This window comes from Myodes glareolus, chromosome X (genome assembly GCF_982192425.1).
Source record: "Myodes glareolus chromosome X, mMyoGla1.1, whole genome shotgun sequence".
Taxonomy (NCBI): Eukaryota; Metazoa; Chordata; class Mammalia; order Rodentia; family Cricetidae; genus Myodes; species Myodes glareolus.
The window spans coordinates 38,924,022-38,944,971 of NC_142053.1; the positions used below are offsets into that span (position 1 = coordinate 38,924,022).

The following is a 20,950-nucleotide window of genomic DNA, read 5'->3' on the forward strand; positions in this document are numbered from 1 at the left end:
TGCCCTCAGTCCCCCCTAACTAGGCAGTGTATTGCATGCGGATATTGGTGGGAGAAGCAGGTAGTAAGAGGTCTCTAATGACTTGGATGAATCCACCTGCTTCAGCTCATTGTTACCAGAGAGAGGTCACGGGTCAACACTGTTCATAAAATTCCCTGCTGGAGCTATTGAGTAGCACCCTTGTGAAAAGATAGATGTTCGCCCAGGTTGATGTACTGGGCTTCATTTTTCCCTGTCTTTCAGTTCCCTTTTCCATTAAATGGAGCCAATCATGCCTGCCTTCATGGCTTGTTATAAAGACGACACGTTGGCTAGCAGAGAAAGCATGTCTACTGGTTGGTTAGCACACAAGTGTGGAAGTCAGGTCTGGAAGGTCCATCCTAAATGTGGAAGCTTCTCTCCTCCCAGACACACCTTTATTATAAACTCCAGGAACAAGCAGAAAAATTAGGCGCCAAAGAGTCCAGGTTAGAGGTCATTCAGAAATTCATAGCATCCCAAGTTAAGACAAGAGACATTACAAATACCGGAACCCTGGGGGCTTCGTTCCGGCTATCCAAATCACTGTCTGTGGGGCTTTAAGCCACTCACTCAACCTCTCTGGTTCTCAGTCTCGCCACATACGGAACACAAAATGGACTGACCCAAAGCTGAGACTTTTGGAATTGTGTTCCACAGAATTGTAGGTGCCTCAGGGAGGCACTGGTAGGAGGAATAAAACCTGATGGTTGACACGGAGGGCTTTGATCTTGCTTTAATGAATTTATATGTGCTGTGGCTTTGGAAAGAATTTGAAAAGTCTGGCTCCGTGTTCCTGGCTTTGTCCCGCGACTATATGAACTCAAGTGGCCGGAAAGCAGCTGCAGCAAGAAAGGCATTCAAGCCCAAAGGTACCCGAAGCTCTATCTGCTCCCACACCTATCAAGCCGAGTCCTGTTCCTGTCCCAGGCCTTCTTCCAGATCTAGGCTGTTTCAAGCAGACACTCTGAGAAACAGTATGTATGGTAAGCAGAGGGACACTGAGGAAGGGAAATAAACCTGTACCTTCCCTTCCCTCTGGAAAGGAACGACAGGGGCCAAATCATAAGCATGCTGGGCTAGGGGGCCCACCTTCCAGGGTGTTCTTTGCAGAGGGTGAAAGGTGGAGGCCTAATCTGCATTCGGGACAAAGCCAACAGAGTGTTTGAGTGTTGTTGTCATAGAAACTCAGAAAGGTGTTATTAGCATCTTTTCAACTCAGCGGCCCTGTGTGGTCCAGTCCCGTGCAATCTTAGCAGTAGAGCGCTGTCACCCTGGCAACCCATTAGCCTAGTGTTGTTACCATGGAAACTCCAGCAAGGTCGATGGGCCCAAGAACTTCCCCGAGGAGATACGCTCTGGGGGATCCGCCCTTGGCAGTGCCTACTCCTCAGGCCTCCCTACTGACAGTGGCCTGTCCTCAGACACTGAAGGCATTTAGGATAGTTTTTTCTGGAGTGAGCTCAGCTTCTGTGCAACAGAAAAGAATTTGGCCTTGGAGTGGCAAGTCTATGCTTTGTTACCATGGAAATGCTTTTAAGGATCTCAAAGCAGGATGCAAAACTAACTCTTCCAGGAAATTGAGGCCAGCCAGAAAGGAGGCTGGGGGCTTGCACTTCGTACTCTTAGATCCCATGGACTCCCTTGGCATTAGTGAGCACCTATTAATACACTGAGTGTTGTGGATACTATGGGTTATAACTAGAGATAAGGCCTGACTATCCACTGTCCTCGACTGAAAAGAATGTTGAGGCAGAACCATTTTAATTCCTGGCTTCAACTACCACAGAACCTTGGAGCAAGTCACTCACCCTGTCTGGTTCTCAGCCACTGCACCAGGACCATGAGGTAGCAAAGAAGCCTAGGTACCTTGGCGGATTCTGGGATCAGGACAGAGATCGAACTGCTTGCGAGCACCCCGCCCCTGCCCTGCCAAGTTCTCTCTATGGGAGGATGTGCAAGGATGACATTTGCTATAACCTACTCCCTACTTGTATCTCCAGGGAACTTAGATCATTGTGAGGTCTGGGTCACTAAAACTTGACCAGACTTGCAGGGAAAAAAAAAGTCTACCAGTGTGAAACCAATACAGGCTACCTTGGGAAGTAACGAACACCTCATTACTAGATGAAAGCAAGCAGAGACCACACAGCTACTCAGCAAGGATTGTATAGACTGCTGGATCATAGTAATGATTATGCCAAGCACAGGTCCTGGAGGTAGGTTGTAATCTTTAAATCTCGGCACAGCTTACTAGCTGTGTGACTTTCGACAATTTGTTCAGGTTTATGAGGCCTTGCTTTCCCCATCCACAAAAGGGGAATGAGAGTTTACGCCTGGTGGAGTTGTCCTGGGGACGCAATGAGTATATTAGATATAAAGCACACAAAATGGTACCTAGCACATTAGTGCTTCATAAATATTGACTTGCTTTGTGGTATGATGGTTCACCTTAAGTTCCCACCAAGCGCAGGATGCTATAGGACTGTAGGTTGTGCATCCTCCTGCACCATCTGTGATCCTGCCAAGGACGGGGTTCTGTGCTGACCCAGGGGCTTTGAACTCTCCACTCACATATTTCCAGCAGTGACTTTTCTTTTCAGGTTGCTTGGGATTCACCGAAGCTAAAGACCCCAGCGAGAGGAAGTGGGATCATCTCCACGGTATAGGTAACGGAAGTGAAGGTAGGCGATGAGGAGGGACCCAGTTATCTGTAACACAGAGCTGGCACAACGGCTTACTTTCTGTGCCAACACTTCTCAGACCTCAGGACCGCCCTATCGGGAGGACAGCAAACAGAAAGAGCAAGGTGTAGAGTGGATGAGAGAAGAGCCGTGCCTGGCAATAGCAGCCTGAGGGAAACAGCTCCTCTCTGCTTGTCCTGGTGTGTGACAGGAGTCGCCGTCACAGTTAGGGGAGCCGGAGAGGGCAATTCCTAGAAATACTGCAGGTAGGGCTAGTGTGCCTTACCCATGCGGAAAGGACAAATTGAGGCCTGTGTGCGAGCAGGCATTTGAAGTTGATTTCTAGAAGTCAAGCAGGCCTTTCCAGATCTTCCATGTCTCTGAGCTCACCTGGAAGCTTTCCCTTTGACTGAAGTCCAGGGATTCATAGGGTCTTATCTGACACTTCCGTCCTGATGGAGTGGCTCAAATACCCCGCTAGTGACCTCACCAGGGGACTTTGCTTGCTGAGCCAGGCACAGTGAGCTAGTATTTTTAGCCATTTAGAAGAGGCTTGGGAACAGGAGTGGTACCCTAACTCATGGTCTCCTAAAGCTCTGAGTTAAAATACACATGGTACCCGGAAGTAGGAGTGACACCTTTGAAAATCTTGGGTAACTTTTGAGGCAGAGAAATGTCCACTAATCAGTGTGTTCTCTGGGCAGAAACACCCTATACAGCTTCACCAGCACAGACAGGGGCAAAGAGGAGCGGTTTCCCCAAAACACATGCAGCTGTTGCTTGGAGAAGCCATGCAGCTTCCCTCAGGCACTCCCTGATAGAGAAGAGGCCAGTGGTGACAAGGAGTTCGCTGAAGGAAGCATTCACTAAGAGTCAGAAACCAGTCCAGGACAGTCCCAAAAGGACGTTACCAAAGGGGCACAGCTGCTGCTCTTCGACTCCACAAGATTCACCCCGGCACCCTTAGGTGTCAGCCTCTCTCTGTGTTCCAAACAAGAACTCTGCTCAAGCACAGCTGGTATAGGGAGAGGCTGCCGCAGGCGTAGTAGATAAATGAGAAGCAAACAACGTAGCTGCCACTGGCAGGTGTGGAGCTCAATGGGGGAAAAGTCGCTGCAGTTCCAGGATTGCGCCAGCAGGGGGAAGCCTCTCACGCCACACCAGATTTCACCCAAAAACTGAGCCGGCTGGAGCCGCTGAGCCACCATTTAGGATCGCCGAACTTAGAAACTTTTAAAGTATCCTGCCAGCCTGAAAGTTGGCCCAGGTACACTCGACCACGCCTGCCTGTACGGGGAGGGGCATTGCCCTTCCTAAGTAATCGGTAAAATTGATAAGATCATCTAAGCAAATCACCAGACAGGATGCCCTAGCCATCAGATACCTTGGCTTCCCAGTGCAGGGCAAGGAAGGGAATCAGTCAACACGTCGGAGTCCAATGGAATCCCTCACTGGGCAAGTTACAACCTCTCTTCCTTACCTGTAATGTGGCTCTACGAAGAAATCATGTCTAGCCCGTCCTCCCTCAGTGTTTCAAAGGAGCCCTTGGCTACAAGGACCTCCCTCCTTCTTGCTCCAGACTCATTCCTGAGGTCTCATCCCAGGTCTCCTGTAGGAAGCCTCTCTGAAACCCATACAGTTCCTAGAGAAACTGCCTAGAAGTCCTGACTTTTCTTCCAGGGCTGCATGGTTTAACATCTATTGCGATTTTAAATAATCTCTCTCTCTGCCCCAACTCATATGGAATGTGGTTCATAATAGGCACTCTGTACACATTTAACACATTTCTTTTGGAGAGGTGGAATCCTGCACTTAAGACATGCTAAGCACATACTCAACCGCTGAGCTATATTCACAGCCTAAGAATTTCTATAGCTTTCTGCGCCTTATAAAACACTTTCACATGCAAAGTGTGGGGGGGTGCTCATAAGCATCCTGTGAAGGAGGTAATACTTCACACATGCACACACAGGTACTGGCTCATGGCACTGTACCAGGCTTTTTTTCTTTTGGGCCACCAACCAGCTCACAAATCATGACACAGAGACTTCTTATTAGTTTTGAGTGCTTGGTCTAGCTTAGACTCGCTAGCTCTTTTAACTTAACCTGTTTTTCTTTATCTACCTCTTGCCCCAGGGCTTTTTACCTTCCTTCCTTCCTTCCTTCCTTCCTTCCTTCCTTCCTTCCTTCCTTCCTTTCTTTCTTTCTTTCTTTCTTTCTTTCTTTCACTGCTTCTCTTAAGTCTGGTGACTGGCATCCGGCTTCTTGCCCCAGGCGTGTCTCTCGGTTCTCCTTTTTGAGCCTAGGGTTCTATTTATTCTCTCTGCCTGGCAGGCCTGCCGATCCTTTCTCCGCCTAGCTATTGACTGTCCAGCTCTTTATTAGAACAATCAGATGCCTTAGGCAGGCAAGGTGAAACAAATGTAACACATCTTTACATCATTAAACAAAGGCAGCAGAAACAAAGGTAACACCCCTTACGCAGTTTGAGGAACAGTCTGCAGCATGAGCAAATGTAGCACATCTTTGTCGAGTTAAGATAATATTCTACAACAATGGCACCACACCAAACACTTTAGCTTCAGGAACTTCGGTTATTATAAGCCTGCCAAGGACTAGGACTTTCATTTCAGAAAGGATAAAATTGGGGTCCAAGAAGATGATGGATCCAGTCTCCAGGGCTATTGCCTTCCTTTAATGCAAAGCCACTGTGGTTCTCTTCGTTCACTCGCGTATGCCATGCAGAACCCTCACAGGAGCAGGGGATTTAGCTTTTCAGTGCCTCCGTTTCCTCGGTTACAGGATGGGGTTGTGATGGGTACGAAGGCAAAGCAGGCGCAGTTCCGTGCATGGCACATGCGATGCACTCTAGAGGCCCCTAGTCGTGCCCTCCCTTACGTGTCACTTTCCTGGTCTGAGTCTCGATTTTGTCATCTGTAAAAAACGAAGGGGCTTGACTTACAGAGTGACCTCCCAGGCTCAGCAGCTTTGACCTTGAAATTCTTCATGGCTGAGATAGGGAGACCACTGTTAGATTTTTCTACTCAAATAGATAAGGGGAAACTGGAACCCCAAAAGATGAAGAGACCTGGCTGGAATCGCACGGTCTGAGACTGGGCAAGCTTGGGTAGGATCTAGAACTCTGAGCTTGGGGGTGTCATGCTCCTGAGTTCCCTCGTCTATGGCCTACAGGTTCTTTAACACTGAAGAAGACAGGAAAGCATTTTGTTTGCACAGTGGGAGAAACAGCAGCCTCCCTGGAGTAAAGGGAAGTGGTATAGAGCCATGTAACCCAGCAACGGCCTTCCTCTCCGGCTAGTTCCCATCCTACCCCATGGCCATTTCCTCTCCCAGACCAGAACTGTCACCACGGGACAGCCAAAAGTGCCTGAAGCACCTTCACTGTTTGCTTGGATTCCAGCTAGAAGCATAGTTCAGTCACTGAGGCTTTAAAGCCATGAGTATACTATCTATTCAAAGTGACCTAGTAAGGGATGGGACGGGGGAGACTGAGTCCTAAAGCAGCCAAGGAAAGGCTTGGCCAAGCTGCCTGGAAAACTGATACAGAAACAGATTCAGGTCTGGAACCTAGGTTTGCCGGCCTCCCAATCCTCAGAGAAAGGATCCCTAAATACTAATCCCTAAATACTAAGTCTCCCAGAAAAGGTGTCTAGCTCCACAATTGCATCTCAGGGACCCCAGGTGAGGTGCTAATATTGAGGATGGGCATCTTCGGAGAGGCCTTCCAGGCTGCTGCAGCCCAAGCTAAAGCTGGCACAAGGGAGAATCTCTGTGGGCCAAGTCTGTCCCTGGAGAAGTCCTTGTGTGCTGTCTCTGAGGGCTGGTTTCCAGTGACCGAGGCACACTCGGCATGGCATGTAGATGTTTTGGGAGCACGACAGTGGACCCATGCTGATGTAAGCACTGGGTTTAAAGCTTGCCTTGCCAAGTAGAGCTACTTACTCCATGCACTTGAACACACCATTTCACCTCCTCAAGCCTCTTTTTACTCCCTGTATAAAGTGGAGGTGAAGACTTCCCTATTCATTCCTGGGGCTCTTGTGAGACTGAGGGCAGACAATAACCGCACCCATTTAATGAGCCCATCCCGGGAGCTAGGGTCTGTGTGGAACACTCCCTCTGCGTGGTACTGTCTGGCCCTAATCACAGCCCTGGAAAGTAAGCAGCAGCATCCAGGGCAGGAAGGAAGAGAGGGCTCACCCTGGCCATGACCTTGCCTTCCGTGTCACACAGAGGAGTAAATGGACCAGGATTTGACCCAGGATCTTAAAGTCAGACTTCTTCCACTGAAAGCACTTTGGGAAACTATTATCACATCCTGGTTCAGTGGTCACATCACAGCCAGCTCATGACATTCCCGCGACTGTAAATTTGGCTGCAGAAACTTGGTCTTCCTGCCTTGCCCCAGGCAGTATCTGAGCGGTGAATCGAAGAACTGGCCATTGCTTCATTAGAGTGAAGTTGGCCAAACTTTGACCTGCCACCTGTTTTATAAATAAAGCTTAGTTGGAAGAGAGCCACACCCATTGATTCATGCGCTGTCTATGGCTGCTTCTGTATGACAAGGCAGACGTGATTAATAGGTGGGACAGATTTGAAAACACTGTACAGAAAAGGTTCTGACCCCTGAGGAAAGACATTCAAGAAAGTGTCTCCGTGGACCTCCGACCATTCGACTGTAGTCCAAAGCAGCGGCATGTGAGTTCCTTGCCGGGCTACCTCTCCAAGCACTAGCCACTAGGAAGGGAAAAGTAGGCTTTCAAAGGAGACCTCGCAAGGCCTTCCTTTTGGGTGTTCCAGAAAAATGCTGGCAGAGTGAGCAGCCTTTGCCGGCCAGGACAGGAAGGTATTGACTAAGGCTACTCCACCATTTTTCTTTGGTGGTTAGCTGGCACTGGTTCAATCTGGGCAGAGAGAACTCTTGGGTTGAGAAATTCAGCTGAATAGTCTTTAGTTCTTAGAAACGGAATTATATAAGCACCCTAGAATGGTCACTTAGGCCAGGTCCCATAGGTTCTTTGGTTGTGGAAGAGGAGCCCACCCCCAGTTTGGGGTCCCAAGTCAATCAGAGAGTATGAAGAGAAAGGCTCCATTGCAGCCTTGGCTCATTTGATATCAACATCTGGATCTGAAAAGCCCTGCATAGCCTGAATCTGTTTCCTTAGTCTCTGTCCTTTCAATGGCTGCCGCTTTCTGGATGGATTTGGAAGCAGTGTTGTTTTTCAGGTTCTTTGTGAAACCCCCTCAACTCATCAGTCTGGAGCCTCTTGTCTAGAAATAATTGAGTGAATCACTGTTGATTCATCTAGCAGAGGTGTCTGTAGTGGGACACTATTTGTATTTTGATAAACAAATCTTGCCTGAAGACGAGAGGCAAAGCTAATGGTGGCACACACCTTTAACCCCAGGATTTGGGAGACAGAGGCAGATGGATCTCTGTGAATTTGAGGCCGCCCTGGGCTACACAAAATCAATGCAGAAACAAATTCAGGTGGTGGTGGCCTACACCTTTAATCCCAGCACTAGGGAGTCACACCTGGAATCCCAGCACTAGAGGGAATATAAAATGGGAGGAGAGAGAGGCTTAGTCTACTTAGTTTTGCAGTCACCCAGCCTTGGTAGAGGTAAGACTTCTCTAGTGGCTTGGCTGCTTTACTTTTCTGGTTTTTGGATTGAACCCCAATTTCTGTCTCTAGGTTTGTTATTCGTGCTGCAGGTGTCTAACCTCCGCTTGTAGGTTATAAGAGTATGCAGGCGTTTATTTTGTGTGACATTGACATCTACAACCGTCACACTCAAGAACTGCATAAACTGGCCCCTCCACTTGCGGGAAGCAAGCCCACACACAGGCATACACATATACAAATAAATCAATGGAAGGAAGAAAGAACTGCACAATCAGGTTACGAAGAAAGCTCATAGTGTTTTAAGTGTACTTATGCTTATTTGTTGGGCCGTACTCATAGCTATCCTGGGCCACATGTATTGGATATCCCTGGGAAGCTCAGCATTTTGACAGTCAACGCTGCTCTGATTCTATTGTATTTGTTTGTTCAAGTCAAGATATCACCAATGGATATCATCTATATGGTCCTGCTCTAGTTAGGTCTCATGTCGTCTGTACAGAGGGACATCAGTGTTCCTTCCCCTGTCCTCGGTCCCAAGGAAGTCAAGTTCGCATCCACTCACTGGTGCCCAGTTCACTACACTTTCCCTGTGCAACCTAATGACTGCTGTTCCTTAGCCCCTACCTCGCCTGCTCACCATCCTCTTCCCAGATGCTGTTGGGTCTTCATAGGCCAGTCTTAATTGCTCAGTCTCTCTTCACTCTCCGATTCCACCAGGCCATGCTGTCCCCTATACCAAAGTTCAGTTTCACTTATTGGAACAAAACCCCATATATTATACTTCATTTTTCCTCCTGATTAGGAGATCTTGTACTTTGCAGAGTTTGCATTCTGGAATCCATGACATAAATTCTTAAGGTTGTTTGTTTGTTTGTTTGTTTGTTTATTTTGAGACAGGGTTTCTCTGTGTAGCTTTGGAGCTTTTCCTGGAACTAGCTCTTGTAGACCAGGCTGGGCTCGAACTCACTGAGATCCGCCTACGTCTGCCTCCCAAGTGCTGGGATTAAAGGTGTGCGCCACCACTGCCCAGCTCCCATGATATAAATTCTACAATCATTTACAAGTTATGAAACTTTGAGTCAAGTGCTTCCCCTCTCTTAGGGTGTTTTCTCATCTGTAAAATGGAAACGACAGGCTTTTTGTCCAAGATGTCCTAATGACAAAATAAATTTGCATTTTGTACAAAGTTCTGTTAACCTGCTAGAAGCCTGAATACCTGTGGGTCAGAATACTTGTGGCCCAACACCACCCCTGTGTCCTTGATTCCATGTGAAATGAGAACGGGGAGGTGGGGGTGAGATTAGGGAGATAACAAAGCAATCCGTGTGCAGCCCACCCCAATTCCAAGCTCTGCCTGAACGCACTAAATTCCTCTGACAACCAGTTCACTTAAACAGCAAACCAGCGATTCACAGCTACATATTCAGCTACATATTTTTCCTAAGAGGCGCTTCCAACAAAGTGCTGTATTTTAAAATCACTATGGCTCACTGTGAGGCATTCTGCTAATGATGAGAAACTTAAGCATGCTTGTAGGTGACTTTTTCTGTGTTATTGCCTGTTGAGCAGCTTTATGGCTCTTTAGCAAGTTTGTCTGATGGCATTTTCTTTACAATTAAATCTTTTGGCACTAAATACTTGTCAAGTCTACAGAATTTCTCACAAGATTTATCAAACGTATCTATTCTGACAATTTCTGTCTCCTCGTTGTGTTTTTCTCTGCCTTGTGTATGCTTGTGCGCACCTAATGGGTTTATTAACCAAATTAGCATGTACCCAATGTTCGTGTCTGTTCTGCAAGATATTGACATTTTGACAACAAGCATGAAAAAGTAAGACAGATGGGGCAGAATTATATTGAACTCCTTACATTTTATTTTCCAGGCTATCTCATTCATCAAGCAACTCCACTTTGTGAAACATAAAATGAAACGTACAAAGTCATTACCAAATGTATTTGTGGCTGGAAACAACATTTTTCAAGAAAGGCAAACTGGCTAAAAAGTCCTGAAAGTATTCAAAAGCAGATAAAACAGTAGACACCCACCAGGGATACAAAACGTTTAGCACAAATCCCACCTTTGATCAGCATGTCCTTAAATGAATTGCTTCTGAAAAAAGAATCCTCGACCCGACACTGCCAGGAGAATGAGGACATTCGAACAGATGCCAGAGGACTTAAAAGGGGCTCAAATTTATGGGAACTGGCCCTTAAACATAGAGAGTCCTTTTGTGAGCTTGCGGCAAATCGGTTTGAGGCCAGCTGACCTAGAACCAGTCGGGGACGCAAGCACTTACCTCCTACACGTGCAAGCTATGGGCACGGGGACAAGCATGGCCCTTGGGGGAAAGAAAGGCCCCTCCTGAGTATGACCTCAAAGAGTAAGGGCAAACTGTCAGCTTTGAAATCTTTATTATAAAGACATATTTACACAGAACAATCTTTACAAATATAGTGGACACAGTTAAGGGAAGGGGACAGGTTTTTTTTTTAACGCAAAAGGCCTTAATATCTTTATATAAATTAGTATAAGAATCATACACAACCACTTTAAATAAGACAGCCCACTAGGCCCACTTATTCCTCTCTTCTGTTGCTGTCTCCCCTCTTTCTCAGCCATCATTGTCATCTTCTCTCCCCTCCCCCGTGGGGCTGGACACGGCAGGCTGACAAGGCAGGAGATGCAGAAACGACAAAGAAGAAGAAGGCCCGGTCCCTGGTAGGGGTACCAGCAGTAGAAGAGGCACCAGCCAGCTCCCCACTTCAAGCCCAAGGGGTGATGACTCCATGCCTGGCCCAGCTCCCCAGGGTGGGCTTTGAAGTGGCAGCAGTGGCGGTGGCAGCAGCAGCAGCAGCAGCATTAGCAGCAGCAGATGGGAAGGAAAGGCTTTGGGGAGGGGTGGATAGGCAATCTTAGGGCTACTATAGGGCTTGGGGGTCCTGACTTCCCCTGCCCTACACATATGTAAGTGAATATCAAGCTTCTGTCTTCTCTTTCCTCCCTCCTGGGAGGCCTTTGAGAAGACCATCTGCTCAGGCAAAAGATGAGGGTCTCCCTTCAAGGAATGGTTGCAAAGAACTCCTGGCAAGAGACGGAACCTCTTGGTGGAATGATGGACCCTACCTTCACCTCCTCCCATCTCTCCTCCTTTCTTCCTTCTCTCCTTCCTTTCTTCCCCTTTCTCCAGTCAACATAGGGGATCATGACAGCCAGTGTCAGGGGGCTAAATGGTAGTTTCAGTGCCTGAGAACCCCAATTAAAGTAGCTTGAGCCTGGGTGTGTGGCTGGGACCTGGCCTGTGTGTGGTACATCTCACCACTTGTGGAATATTCCAGGACAGGTCGGGAGGGGGAATCTCTATGCTCACACAGGGCAGTTCATAGCTGGCTTGCCTCTCCCTCCCTGTCCTGCCCAGCCACCATCTGCACTAAACCCAGCAAAAGGCACTTCATTTGCTATGAAAGGACATCATCAAGAGGAAAACGGACATCACAAAGTGGGAGTTTGGAGACCTGGTCCCCATTGAGACTCTGTAGTGGCACTGAGCGGGTCCTTCCCTTCTCAGGAGCCTCTGCTTGTGCAAGTGATCTTCAAGGGTCCTTTGGGCTCTGATTCTCTGTGATTTTTTTATTTTTTATTTTTTTGGCAAAAACAACTAGCCTGCTTAGCTTTTACTCCCAGAAGAGTATGGGACCATATCAGGCTCAACACTCTCCACTTCTGACCTGGAGACTGAACCAGCTGTGACAGAGAGCAGAGAGGACGAGGGCAAAATACTTCATGGGTCCCTCTCCTTTGCCTTTTCCTTGACAGGGCCAGACAGAGCTGAGAAAGAAGCCATGGCAGCGATTTCTCCTCACCCCTTCACCATGCTCGCCCACATTCCAGTGTCCCCGGTGCACTTTCTTCTCCAGATCCCAACACCCAATCCCTCTCAACCAAAGTCTCTCATTGCACATCTCTGTACTCCTAAGTGAGAAGTCCAATGGATAAGAAAGCATGAATGCGCTTTGAAGGAATGAAGGAGTCCATTGAAGAAGGGAGTGCTCCTGTCCATTTTCCGAGATAACGGGAAGAGGGAAGGGGCAAGGGAAGGCTAAGGCCAATAGATACGGACTAGAACTAGGTCCAAGGGGAAGCTGGGTCTCGAATGACAGTCCAAGGAGTGGCCAGGAAGATGGGCCAATTGGATCCTTGTGAGAGAAATGGAATCATCCAAATGAGGGGCAGGACCACGCCATTATAGGAACTTGGTGGATGAGAAGAGCCAGGACCATTGGCAGCTATAACAGCAAGATGAGAGTCAAATGGATGTGAAGGTTCCGGAGAAGAGAAGGAATCTGTGGAGTAGAGAGAACAGCACCAGGCGGGTACATGTTGAGCCTTTCAATCCTAAGGAGACAAAACGAGAAGAAAGAAGTCACAGACATATACTAAGGAGGAAACAAAAGTCGTGCCCACTCCCAAGGCACCAAGTTGATCCTCTTTGGTTTTGGCTGCAGCGGGAGAAGAAGCAGGCCAGGCTTCAAGGACCCTGATCTCTCTGGCCACCTTTTGTTCTTCTCTGCTTCTCCCAGCTCTGAACACTAGCACCTAGGCTCCCCTGTCCCATGCCTGACAGTCCCTAGGCTCTCTGCTGCCTTCCCATGCGCCCCTGGACCTGGTAAGAGTGCACACTAGATAGCTATAGGCATGCCCTCGGCACACCTCTCCAGCCACGGCCTGCTAAGACTTCGAGAACTCCTCAATGGCAGCAGCCTGTTCAATCCCAGGCAGAAAGGTGAAGGAAAAACAAAATACTCTGCTCTTGGGAGGGAGTCAGGAGATTGACCCCAAGTGCTAAGGCCTTCTCTGGGCCACAATCTCTTCTATAAAATAGATTAGAAATAAGTGTTTTACTAGCTCCCAGGAAGCTCTAAGACCCTGCTGTGTCTGGTATTCAATAGTAGGCTGTTCATACCCGTTAGTGTTATCAACTGACAAGGGGCTCTAATACCTGATTCAGAAAGGCATAGGGCCCTTATGGGAGAGACGGGGGCGCTGTCTGCGGAATTTTCTCCTGCCTCCCTGCCAGGGCCCTGGTCCAGTCCTCGAAGCTCTGGGCTGCACCAAGTAGCGCATGTTGCCTTCTTCTAGCCCCTTCCCGTCTGGAGGCAGCATCAGTGGCACTGCAAAGAGAAGAAGAGAGAAGCTGTTAGCCAGGAAGATGGATGGTAGAGACAGCAGAGGAGGCCACGGCCCAAGGGACAGTGCAACTTCTCCACAAGGTGGCGCCCCTCACAATTTTCTTTTCTAACCTGATGAAAAAAGATGAAAAGACTCGTGCACTGTTCGAGGGCAAACGGAACCACTCCTTTTGCCACTGGGGTAGCTAATTTTATATCCTTTGAACAGTTATATCATATCATGTATCTGACAGGCACCAACAAGTTCTTGCTTGGAAAATGTCATGATTGGGGTGCATTGTGCAGCATCAAGCCTATATTTGGTTGCGGAGCACAAGAAGGCTGTAGTGCACAATCATCCATAATGGCACCCCTGCAGCTGGTGTCCTTCAAACACTTCAGACATACAACATCACAATGGTGCCCCTTCATGGACCCATGTCCATATGTAAGTTATTGAATGGGCTCATGTGCTCCGCTTATTCTTTTTCCCCTTGGCTGCAATATTTTAAAAACAAATAAACAAATAACAAATGAATGTCACCCTATGCTTACATTCTTTGAAAGGCAGGGTGACTCATTTCAGTGTACTAGGGGTCTCATCTGTCCCCCTTGGGCACCTCATCGGTAGCTGGGGATCTTTGAGGCTTTTCCTTGCTCAAGGCTTCCTTGTGGATGTGACTGGGACATAACTGACTCAGCCTATTTTGCACTGGGTTCTCTTTAGCCTGTGACTAAATTTAGAGGCTAATAAATATGGCACACGTGAGTGAATGGGTGCAGGAAGTATCACCCGTGGCAGTGTGCCTATGCACTCCTGGGGTAAGCCCAGGAGTGGGGTTGGCACCACCCCATCAATCTACCATTCTAGATCACACCTCCTACCCAAACTATGATACAAATTCTTTCCACCTGGCTTCTGTTGTACCCTTCCAGGCTCCTGTCTCCATCTGCCCACATCTGGCTCAGTGCAAAAGGCCTCTGATGCCACTGAGCCCCTAATGGAATCCAAGTTGTGCAGGATGTTCTTGGGAAAAATGAGGGAGAAGGCACATGTGCCAGCTCCCACAGAGCCAGAAGCGCAGCCAGGAAAGCTGAGCTAGTACCCAGAGACAGCCTTGGACACTAGAAGCAGACAGCGTGCAGGGATGAGATGGTTCTGGGGAGGAGGCAGAGGAGTAGGATGCTTGTGCAATGCCCAGTATGGGCGTGGCCTTCAGAAACACAGCAGTGCCTGAGGCCGATGATAATGAGTACCAGCCCCTGTTCCCTGCACACCATCAGATCTGCTTTCAGCTATATAGCCCTGTTCCTTGAGTCTCATTGCCGTCCATCAAGGAATTCCTGCCACTGGCTCACAGTTTCCATACAGCATCCAGTTGGCTACTCCTCCTTCCCACAATCCTCCCTGCCTCCAACACCCCCATATTCTGGTTCTTTCCTTGGCCCCTTGGTTCTAATGAGTCTTTCTCAGCTTGCAGGCAATTTCCAGGCATCCTCTTGGGCCAAAAGTGGGCGAGGTTTGTCCTTGTGGCCCTCTGTGTGCAGACTTTAGGGCTGCTGTTTTTCCTTCTCACTCAGAGCCAGGAAAGCACACTACACGCCCCCCCCCCCCACACACCCTCTCTATCCCTACAACACCCTGCCATTCTTGTCCAAGAAAAACCACCAGGTCAACCAAGACCCAGGGGTTTTCAAGGATTGACTTGCCATACTTCCACGCTCGGGGTTAAAGTGTGTCAATGTGTCAACTGAGCCTGTAAACCTATAATTCAGGAGAACTAAGATTTAAAAATATTAATACTTTGGAGACAAGAGGAATGATGATGAGAAGCCTTAGGGATTGCTTCTGTTTGACTAATCTAGAGTTGCCCTCCTGTTACCATCGGTGAAGGGGCTCAGGAGCACCATTGTTAGGTGTTCTCCCCCTCCCCTGCAGTTGATCTAACCAATGTCCTGAGTTTTAGGATTTCATCAAAGCTTACCCTGAGCCTTGAGGGTGATACTTAGCAATGCTGACGAGAAGTCAGAACTAGAGACCTGTTTAAGGTAACAGATGGTAAGGACTGTGTCCAGCATGTAGTCATGCATAGGAGAAGGACCCTACGGGCCTTAAAAAAAATAAGACATTGGTTGTCTTGGCCGTGTCATCAACTACAGGATTTGGAGAAACAGTCTAAGCCATTGTGTTCTGGAGGTACAGTAAGCATGGAGTAAAGCAGGTATGGATAGTGCCTGGAGGAAGAAATTATCACACACACACACACACACACACACACACACACACACACTCACTCACACACACACACCCTACGCCGCCACCATCATGTCTTCATGGCCTGAGATTGTCCATGTCTATGGCCATCAAAGAAGACTGGGGGGAGGGCCCCATAGGAAGGAAAGTCAAGAGCCAGGATGGGCAACATGCTGACAGTTGCTCTGACTCAGGCCAGGAAGATGTCTAGACTCTAGACCTGCAAAGAAGATCCACCCTGAGCTCACTGAGGCTCAGCCAGGCCCGGGAAAGTGGCCACCCCAGAAGTTGCTTGGTCTCTTCCATCCTATTGGGTTGGAGCGCATTGTCCTCCCCACCACAGGAAGTCTGTGGACTCCTCCCACACTCTGATCCCATCACCCATTCGTTTCCTATTTTTGCTGCCTAGTCTAGTCAGATAAGCCAGCCGATACCTGAAACCCTGACTTTGTCCTGTCTGAAAGAACAAATTAGAGGCCATTGATTCTCATCACCACAGAGGTCTTGGCTGTACAAAAGGCATTCCCCTTTAGAGACAGGGAATACCCCAATACACTTCAATGTGCCCTTCTAACTCATTTTCTGCTTAAAAGGAAGCAGGAGCTATTTCCCAGAGAATCTCAAGCCAAGAGGATTGGAGCCCTTGTTCGTAAGAGTGAGGCAACGGCATTTTCAAGCTGGGAACTACAGCCAGGGGAAGAGCGGGATTTGATTTTCATGCAACCTGAACTTCAACCCTGCTGAGACACAAGAAGGAGTCTGAAATTTTTCAGAAACAGGCCAGCCTCAGCAGAATGGTGCACCTATCTTCTTGTTCAGGGTCTGGTCTGTATAGTGATTGCTTTCCAAGCCCACCCCTAGGTTCTGGTGGAGATCCCACTGGTGATGCTATCTATGCCCACCACTCTGTAGTAATGCTTGTGTCTCCGGGATATGAGACACCTTCTCCGAGACTCTGTGCTGTCTTCTACTGCCAGCTTTGCTTGTCTGGATCAGCTCTGGGAAGCCCAACTAACCTCAGGACTTTACTGTTGACAGGCCTGGCTCGGGTTACAAGGATGCCTAGAGTTTAGAACTGGGAATGGAGTGGAGATGTCCTCCACAGTGGGAGGGGTACAGTAAGCTGTCCTTACACTGCATGCTGGAGAAGAAGTTGCCAAGGGGGAGGAGACGAGAGAAAGCCGTGCTCGGAGACCAAGGGACACTTGGCCAGGACTCAGAAACTCTCGGACTCAGAAGAGCAAAGTGTATCCCAGGTCAGGAGGCAGTGAGGAGTCTGTAGAGTTGGAGGAGGGGAAAGAGAGGTGAACATTCCAAGTCAGAAGGAAAAGTAGAAGAGAAGAGGAAGTAAGGATTTTGAGTCCGAAGCTTTGGGACTCTGGCTGTGGAGAGTTCATGCAAGCCTGCCCTAAGGACAAAGTGATTCTAGGGCTCTGCTCTCTAATCCAGGACATAGTGGAAGTAGAAGTGTGCACACCCGAACCTCTGACTGCTGGTTACCTCCAACAAAGGTGCCCTCCTTGTCTCTAGGAGTAGGCAAGATACGGGAAAATCGTGGGAGCTTTGGAAAGTAGCCAATGCTAGTCTTAAATAAAATGTAAGGGTGAGGCTTACACCCACATTATGATGTGCAAAAGACTTAATGTAAAGGGAGGAGACAGAACGAGAAGTATCGGGGTCTGGACCAGAAACCACTTCCTTGAAATTAGCTCGCCCCTTTACTAGTAATAGCTGGACCCTGGAGGATTCACAGGGTATCTATCTACTAGCCAAAGTCTTACTTATACCCTCCCCTCACCCTCTAGGGAAGTATGCGGCTCCAGGTGGTCCAGCCTCCTCTGGGGCACCCTTTCTGTACCCAATCGTGTTCTTCTCCAAAGGTACCACCTTGACTTCAGACGTCAAGCTCTGAAGGTGTGTTTTCTTGCCAACCATATTGGCTAAGTAAGCCAATGGAGGGGCAGGCTGCTGTAATATCTTTAGTCACAGCTTTTGCTCCCTTCCTGCCAGTGTCTGACCGGCAGAAGTTTCTGGAAAGAAAGTCTTCCCCCTTCTTCCCAAGGAGGTGGCTGCCTCAGTGCGAGAGTCTCGCAGGAGACCACTGGACAGCTACCTGGAGGCAGGAGGCATCGACCAGGCCAATGTACTTTCCGGAGAAGCCTGAGTGCAGGGCAATGCCAAAGAACAAGAGCGCAGAAAGGAGATGGCCACAAAGAGAGGCAGGCAGAGCTGGCCAGAACTCCAGAGACTCCTGGGCAGCGGGCCATCCTCCTGTTCTGGAGGGGTTTAAACCAAGTAAGTTCCTGGGTTCTTCCTCTAGAAAAACCACTGTCCATCTCTCTCTCTCTCTCTCTCTCTCTCTCTCTCTCTCTCTCTCTCTCTCTCTCTCTCTCTCTCTCTATCTCTCTCTGTCTCTCACTCTCTCTCTCCTCTCACTTCCCTGTGACTCCAGCCCTGGCACTGGCAACTGTCCACCTGGTCTTGACCTTCCCTTTCTGCTGTGCCAGGCAGGCTACAGTGACAGCCAGATCACAGGACTGGGGCAGCTGAAGGTGGGAGCTGGCAGCTCCAGGAGGCTCTGACGCACAGCGGACAGGCAGCCTGGGCAGGGGCTCCCGGGACACCAAAGACCCTGACTGAAGTAGGCAAGGGAGTTTCAGTGCCAAGAATTTCCATCCAGGTGGAGGGCTGGTACACGTGGAAATGAAGGATTCCCCCCCCCCCATACACACACACACTTCCCTGAGATGCACGGAGGGCCGCCTGTGTTTACTGGGTTGGTACCTGGAGACAGGGGGACCAAAGTTATACCTGGGGCAATAGTGGAGGATGAAACCAGAATACAGAAGAAGCAAGTCTCCCAGAGAGATAGAGGCTGTGGGCCAGGTGGCCCACATGGAGCATGGAAGAAGATCATCCAGGACCTTGGAGTGCAGGAGGAGACCAGCCTGACCCTGTCCAGTCCAGATCTGCCTAAGTAGGCTGCCTCTGCTTACACACAGGCTGAAAGGAGCAACAGCTGGGATTCACTAGCCACTGCGGTCGCCCCCGCCCCCCACAGCGTGCTCCTGACTATGCAACAAGTGTCACGTCTACATGTTGGCACATCATTCCCAGTCGCTTAAGCCCCTGAACTTGCCAGAGGCCCCCTAAACTCCAAGACACAGAGACCTTCAACGTGGAGCCCAGACCACTCAGCTCAGGTCAATCAACTCCACTGATCCATGAGGTGAACTGGACGTATCCCCATACTCCTCCCTGCCACCAAGTGGGGTGCAGGGTATAGGACACAGGGTGCAAGTCTGGGGCCCTGAGTGCCTTAAACTGCGAGGAGCACTCATGAGGGGCCAAATGGTGATGTATGAGATATTCCGGAACATCCCCCCCACCCCCGCCGCCCCGCACTGTCCGAAGAAGCAGTGCCTACATAGCACGTCGCCCCCCTGACCCGGGATGCCCTGTCAATCTGCCTCCCGGTGTGGCTGGCGCGTGGCTGCTCCTGCAAGGCTCGCGCCGGGTTTCCTGGGAGGCGGGAAGAGCGCGCGTGGGGCAGAAAGAGAGGAGCGCGCTGGCTGCAACTAGGAAGAGTCCCGGAGAAAAACCGGGCCAGTGGAAGGGCACGCACTCACCTCCACACACTGCAGTCAAGGAGAGCCAGAGCAGCAGCAGCGCCTGCACGCAGAGTCGCAGATTCATGTTGCAACTCGGTTTGCAGCGGCCCTGAAGAGGGGGAAAGAAGCGGGGCACCCGGGACACTGAGAAAGGCGCGAGCTGGGGTTGGCGCGTGCGGGCACGGAGTTCGCGTGGCTCCGGGACACGGGAGGGTGCGCGCCCCAGCAGCGCTGCTGGCAACCGGCCCCACGCTTGCTGGCCGCCTCTGCTCTGCAGCAGCCTCCTCTGCCGCCGCGGGGCAACGCTGCGATGTTGGCCTAGGTGGCTCCGGGACAGCGGCAAAAACTCTCCAAGTGGCCGGCTGTGCTCGCCCCGCGACTCGCAACTTCCCGTTGGTCCAGGCTGCTAAAGAGAATGCTTCCCTGCTCACTTCAGGGGCTGCATTTTGTAGCTTGTGGTTTGGCCCCGAGCCCACTTGGTCATGTGGTCATCGGGAGGGCTGGTGGGGGGGGGGCGGAGAGCAGGAAGAGGGAGAGGGAGTGAGCCTCCCGCACCGCCCCCCTCCCGGCAAGCACGCTGCAGCCCTATCCAGGACGCGAGAGGGAACCCCGAGGTGGCCCCACAACAAAGGCTGAGCGGCCGCTCCGGACAACCCACAGCCGCTCCCCGGACAATGCCTGCCTGGCCGGGGTCCAGAGGGTTCGTAGAGACCTGAAGGATTTCAAACACAGGAAGCCTTTGGATCAGTGGAGGGGCACACTTAACCCTTTCCCACCTGGTTTTCTTAACAGTTGTCAGGATACCTGAACATTTGGAGAAGGACCCTACTTGGGATCCCCACAACACCCCAGTCCATTTCTGACCCCGATCACGTTCTTTCTCCCTTTGTCACTCTGTATTACCAAGTAAGGGGGTTTACTCAAAATCTTCCCTGACTCCACCTCCTTTCCCCTCTTGTCTTCAACTGAATTAGAATTGGAGGTGATTGACTAGGTGGTGCTTAAGGCCTGGGTAACTGCCTACCACCCTTGTTTCTCCTGCTGTCTCCTATTGAGTACCCTCTACCCTGGACTGGTCCTGCGAGTGAGTTCTTCGTGCGGCCAAACTTCACAATCCCACCCAATCTAAAAGGCGTCCTCCTGTGCCTGTGCCCCGACCCGTCCCCCTGGAGACGCTGCCTCCTGGCTCTTCTTCACTGTCGGGAGACATTCTGCGGGTTCTGCCATGTGCCCTTTCTTGTTGCTTGGAGCCGTCCCCTACCTAGTTTTGTCTCATTATGGGGAAGGGCCTCCCAACTCCTTCCAAACTCAACTGGTTTTCTTTTACATTCAACTGGGATTCTCTGTTCTAAGAGGGCCCTGGGGTCCTTAGTCTTTCTACTCTAATCTCCTTCCACAGCGTGGGGGTTCCCAAAGAAATGCACCTCTTCTTTCCTCAGACTGGGAACCCCCTTAGACAGGACCCTGTGGTCTCAATCTTCTGGATCTCGCCGAACTCCCCAATATCACTCTCTGCACATAGGTGGCACTCAACACACGTTAAAAGGCTGAATCAAGAGGTGTTTCCA

At 49.9% G+C, this 20,950-nt stretch overlaps 1 protein-coding gene across 1 annotated transcript; it reads right to left on the bottom strand.

Moving 5' to 3' along the window:
- Window positions 1–11,959: 11,959 nt before the first annotated feature.
- Window positions 11,960–19,832, bottom strand: Apln (apelin). Its single transcript, XM_048439272.3, has 3 exons — window positions 19,401–19,832; window positions 13,349–13,520; window positions 11,960–12,744 (listed from the first exon to the last, which is right to left on the bottom strand). The coding sequence occupies exons 1-2, from the start codon at window positions 19,465–19,467 to the stop codon at window positions 13,354–13,356; spliced, it is 234 nt and encodes a 77-aa protein (XP_048295229.2). The 5' UTR covers window positions 19,468–19,832; the 3' UTR covers window positions 11,960–12,744; window positions 13,349–13,353.
- Window positions 19,833–20,950: the final 1,118 nt, after the last annotated feature.

Excerpts from the sequence above, each read along its gene's own strand:
- Apln (XM_048439272.3), bottom strand. The coding sequence starts at position 19,467 with ATGAATCTGCGACTCTGCGTGCAGGCGCTGCTGCTGCTCTGGCTCTCC. Across the intron at positions 13,521-19,400 it reads CTTGACTGCAGTGTGTGGAG|TGCCACTGATGCTGCCTCCA; the intron begins GTGAGTGCGTGC and ends TTCTCTTTGCAG.